This window comes from Leptidea sinapis, chromosome 44, assembly GCF_905404315.1.
Source record: "Leptidea sinapis chromosome 44, ilLepSina1.1, whole genome shotgun sequence".
In the NCBI taxonomy this organism is placed as follows: Eukaryota; Metazoa; Arthropoda; class Insecta; order Lepidoptera; family Pieridae; genus Leptidea; species Leptidea sinapis.
The window spans coordinates 3,437,912-3,443,911 of NC_066308.1; the positions used below are offsets into that span (position 1 = coordinate 3,437,912).

At 31.5% G+C, this 6,000-nt stretch overlaps 1 protein-coding gene across 1 annotated transcript in view; it reads left to right on the forward strand.

Annotated features, from left to right (window-relative positions):
- The window catches only part of LOC126977237 (sodium-coupled monocarboxylate transporter 1), a 57,945-nt gene extending 53,922 nt beyond the window's left edge, over positions 1-4,023 (forward strand). Inside the window, exon 10 of the mRNA XM_050825966.1 lies at positions 819-4,023. Within this exon, the coding sequence (XP_050681923.1) occupies positions 819-1,170 (352 nt within the window). The 3' untranslated portion in view covers positions 1,171-4,023. The remainder of the gene's footprint in view (positions 1-818) is intronic.
- The last annotated feature ends 1,977 nt before the right edge of the window (positions 4,024-6,000 follow it).

Sequence of the window (6,000 nt, forward strand, 5' to 3'; positions counted from 1 at the left end):
TTTTAAAACTAATATATTATGATAATAGATAAAGTAAAAAAATTTGATTTTTGTATAATGTTTAGATGAACTTGCGTAACAGTAAAATATCCAATTTATATTCTGTGCTTACCCCAACATACGATAACATTATCTCTTAAAAATATTTTATTATCGGTAATAATACATTTCTAAGGTGTTATAATTTAGTAATGATATGGAAACGAAGTATATGTATATGAACAGCGATGATTAGTTAATATCAGTTAGTAAAAATTATGGGTTGCACTCCGGGAGAAAACTTATTTTAGAGAATTAGACATTTTTAGATGTGTACTAGGGTTATTGGGTTATGAATTGCATTTCACTTATGAATTGTGTTTTATTAATTATTAGGAACTTTAAAATACATTTAATATTCTTTTATGACTCATCTTTAAAAATTTCGACAACTCTTGTATCATCATCATAATCATTAAAATTATTACAATCTAAAATAGAAACTATAGGTTCATGGTAACTAAAATAGGTAATAATTTTTTTTGATTCGAATAATATATACTAATAATATATAATATAACGCGTTTAGATAAATAAAATGTAGATATATAATAATATATCTACATTTTATTTATCTAAACGCGTTCGCGGTCTGCTATATGTACATGCATATATGCACCCACTATAGCTGCGTCTCGTAACGGTGTCACGAGTCCAGAGATTCCCATCTAAAAGTATATATACTGCGCTATAAGAAGTTTTCACTTCAAAAATTATATCACTACTGCTAGTAAGTATAACAAATCTATTAACATTTTATGTATTTTTATCATTTTCAGGCAAGAGATATTTATGACAATCTATTCCATATCTTATATGTGGTACGCTGTTATTGGAACTTTTACTTGCGTTGCCATCGGCATTATAATTGGCTACATAACCGGCAGTGAAAGTGATCAATTTGATGAAAGACTGCTACACCCATTGGTGGCGAGAATTGCTCGAAAGATGCCCGGAAAGCAACGTATATTTTCAACGCCAGACAGAGAAAAGACTACAGACGAAAATGAGACGTCTGATAAAACTTGTGATACGACGGTTGATGATAAACCATCTGTTATTGTTCCTGTTTTTACAAGTCAAAATAGTATAATATTTGAAGATCTGACTTCAACAAAGACTAGACTATGATTGTAGTTTACTTATATTCTGTTTGGAACAAGAAATAAAATACTTGAAGTAAAGTTTTAATTATGTTCAATGGGACTACCTTAAGTTAAAAAAGGTGCTCTTAGTGAATAGAATTTGTTTAAACTAAAATTGCTCAGGAATTTTAAAAATTTGAATAATTTAAGTAACTAAGTTATTTTGTAATTGTGAACTAATTAGAAGAGTTAGGCAATTAGAATGTAAGGCATTTACGTTATGTTAGCATTATGTAAGTTGATATTAATTGTAAGTTATACCACTGAACGACTGACAATCACGCTCAAAAATTGTCTGAAGGAAAACTCTGTGTTCGTGTCTATGGGGCTGAGTTTTATATACAACGCCACGCAATGAATAAGTTTTCATTGAAAAACTGTCTAAATAACATCATATACAAACTTAAAAAGGATGTAGAATCGTTTTTTAGGTAAGTGCCCCTTTAAATTATTAAAATGAGGTGCTTAACTTGACGTTTTTTGTTTAGAATTATATTTTAATTGGTAAAACAAAATACATCGCCAATGTTTTAATATTATCTGTATAAGTTAATGTTAACATTAACGTTAATGATCGACGACGAACATAAAGTTAATGTTAACGATCTTTTAATAGGCGATCGAGAGTCTAGTTCTTTATTGTACGCCAATGTTTTACAGTAATTTGTTATAGTAAAATGAACCCTATTGTTATCCAATATAGCCAGACTTAAAACATATTAATATTTATTGGAAGCTACGAGTATATAACTACTTACTTAAAGTTATATGCATATAGAACGTCAGTGGTTATAAAAGCTAATATTGATGAGGTTGTTTTGAAATTATAAATATTATGACATATACATTAATAAAAAAATAATTGGGGTATGAAAAATAGATGTTGGCCGATTCTCAGACCTACCCGATATGCACACAAAATTTGTTAAAAATTGATTCAGCCGTTTCGGAGGAATTTGGTAACAAACAGCGCGACACGAGAATTTTATATATTAGGTATAAAATAGAGCAAAAGACGATATATTATATTTTATTAAATTAGGTTTAATATAATATTTAAGGTAATATGCTATAGAAGCCTAATTTAGTACTTTTAGGATTGTGTTTGATATAACTTGTATATATGTAATTATGATGAAATAATGTTATTCTTGGAAAACAAATGCCAAGTTGAGTTAAACTTTGTGGCGTGATTTTTATAAAATTTTAGTATAATTATTGTACGTCATTATGAAAAGTTATTTTTACAATAATTTAATGTATAAAATTTGTACATAAAATTATTATTTTATTGCGATTGACGACAGTGCCGAAAAAAACTGTGAAAATATATTTAAGTTTGCGTCACCGACATGCTATTATATATGCTGGTCTGCTGCTATTAGAATGATATTAGGTGATTTTTGGTGTTTATTGTTTGGCTAAAATATGTTTAGTTTGCCATAGATTTATTGATATTTGACGAATCTGTATTAATTGCTTAAAATTACGAATTGTTTTGAGTTATATTAGAATAATCTAGTTGTAAGCTAATTATTGCTGGTATTAAAATTAAACTTTCAGACATTAAAATTAAATAAAATCTATTATAATTATTTATTTAACTTATATTTCTTAAATATGCGACTTTTTTTTTATATTTTATCGAATATGTTTATAAGAATGTAGATTATAAATCTGACAATAGACTAATTAATAATATAACGAGAAATTAATTGCGGTAGATGAGTGACAGAAAATTATCTCTACATATAAAATATACAAAGCCCTCAACCGCGTCTGTCTGTCTGTTTGTTCACAGTAAAGTCAAAAACTACTGCAAATATATTCACGCTGTTTTCACAAATGAATAGCATGGTTCTCGAGGAAGGTTTTAGTTTATAACTTGTTAAGTTTTTGTATACATTTTGGTATATATTAACGAAATTTGTTGGAGATGTCTGAAAAATAAGTGTTTTCGTTCAAAACTCAAAACTTACAATATAGTGGCGTATAGACAAAGCATTCCCAAAAGAAGAATATGTGTAAAAGAGATAGCAAGACAGAAAAGGATGGAAACTTGTGTTACTGTAACCTACAACCAGTGGGAGGCTCCTTTGTACCGGATGCCGGCCAGCTTATGGGTACCACAACGTCGTCACTTTCTGCCGTGAAGCAGTAATGTGTAAGCATTTCTGTGTTTCTGGTCTGAAGGGCGCCGTTGCTAGTGAAATTACTGGGCAAATAAGACTTGACATCTTATGTCACAAGGTAACGAGCGCAGTTGTAGTGCCGCTCTGAGCGACACTGTATTGTAATGGGCAGGGCGTATCAATTACCATCAGCTGAACATCCTGCTCGTCTCTTCGCTTATTTTCATAATTAAAAACCGATTTTTATTGACGACGATAGATGGTATTAGCTGTTTTGTATTTTGAATATTAAACTAGCTAACAGACATATCGACAATTAAAAATTGGTCACTATTTATCGAGTTGTCACATTGTCTTTACGTTAGTATATTCTAAGTCTGTGCTATAAATGTATAGCGTTGTATATGTGAGCGTAGATACACATAACTGAAATAACATATATTATATTAATATTTTTGAGAGTTAGTATATATGAGTATAGCCGATATCCTACAAGAATTGCTTATAAATACGGCTAAAAATACTAAGTTTTATATAATTATTCGAGTATAGTATATGAAAGTCCACGTATAAAAGATTGCCATATGTGATAATTAGCAGTATTATGAAATTAAATGTATTCCTTATTTATTATTAAAATTTTGTAGTCTATGTAATGAATGAAGGTATTTTAATATTGAAATGATATAATAAACAGTTATATTGTATTCATAGTTTTATTTGTAACCGTAGTAGCCTGACCGGACATTGCCATGTAAATTTTCTTTTCCTATTATCGTGCGCAAAGTTCGATTTTGCGCATGCATTTGCGTTCGCAAAGTACCACTTTCCCACACGTTGACAAGAGCGTGCGGGGATGTAGCTGAGCGTGTGGGAATGTATAAGAGTATACGAGGGAATCCAAGGTGCATATGTGCGCTCCATTCCAATTATTCAAAATATTGTAGTGGTCGAACTTTGCGCAGTATACGATACTCATGCGCACGTAGGTCATCCAACGACCTACTTTGCGCACTCGTATCGTAATGTACTATTGCGTGTATATGAAATTAAGAGATTAACCCACCTTTGTCGATGAACGTAATGCAAGTAGAGCTGAGAACTATTAGCGAATAAACAAACAGCAAGATGTGAGTTAGCTATCAGCAAGATATGAGTTAGCGATCAGCAAGAAGCGAGTTATCGAGCATCTAGAAGCGAGTTAGCGAGCATAGTTCTGATAGTTTTTTCGCTGTGCTAAAGCGAGTGTACACGTTGCAGTGCTGAGTAGAGAATGGTGAGACTAGTTCCCAATACTACCAGTGGGAGGCTCCTTTGCACAGGATGCCGGCTAGATTATGGGTGCCACAACGGCGCCTATTTCTGCCGTGAAGCAGTAATGTGTAAGCATTACTGTGTTTCAGTCTAGGGGGCGCCGTAGCTAGTGAAATTACTGGGCAAATGAGACTTAACAATCTTCTTATGTCATAGGATTTTCAAGAATCCTGAGGGGCACTGCATTGTAATGTAAGTCAATTACCATCAGCTTAACGTTCTGCTCGTCTCGTCCCTTATTTTAATAAAAAAATATTGTTCAAAATATTATTCTTAGATCACATAAAGTTTGTTATCAACAAAACTGCATTGATTCTAAATAATCATAATCATTATATATATTATAACAATAACATTGCGTTGAATTAGACTTAGCTCAGATATTACGACGGTCGTTCTGAGACAGTTTGTAATAAAAATGATTTAGATAAAAACACAAACTACCCACATACGAATAGCAAATTTAAGACTTTTATGGTTTTCTCATGGAAGCCATTGTCAGATCTAAGAATTATCAAAATCGGTTCACCCAGTCGAACTTTTTGAGGTAACAAACATAAAAAAAATACCGACGAATTGAGAACCTCCTCCTTTTTGAAGTCGGTAAAAAATCACAAGAAAAAACTACCTTTGTTATCTGCCGATGATTTTACTGCGTTGAACGCAAATAATCATTGTGAAGAAGGAAAGATTCTCGAGATGACATTGGAACAAAATCATCTATAAATAAAATGGAGTTTGTAGGTTCTTTTGGAAAAAATAATTTACATTTTATTACAGAAGCTCTTTTGTATACGGAATCCTAAAATAAAGAACCTTTAACACCCACGGTCATAAAAGATTACAAAAGTTTTTTACGAATACATTACAAACAAAAATCTTTGGATTTGTATATTTCAGTCCAATGGAAACCCATAAATATAAATTGTATTTGCTAGCATTAATTCTAACAAATGCTTTCTTCCCACACCCATTTAAAGTTCGACACAGCGAGTAATAAAACTTATACTGACGAAACAGGGGTCGAATTCTATACGACTGGAGCCATGAGGCCCCATTTTTCATTCACAAATTCAAATTCAAATATTTTTATTAAAAATAGGATTCAAAATCACTTATTGAACGTCAAAAACTACCACCCATTCAAAAGAGACTGCCTCAGACCTGAGAAGACTGGGCGCAAGAAACTCAGCGGCCTTTTTTTTATATAAAAATATGGATTACAATGTGATATCGTACAATAAACATTTATAATTAAAGAGCCTGAGGGTGTTCGCTTTATTCCCAGTCCGTGGTGTCATTAAGAATATCGTTTATCTTTCCCACACAAACTTTTTTAACAATTCTTTTAAATTTCGTAACACATTTGT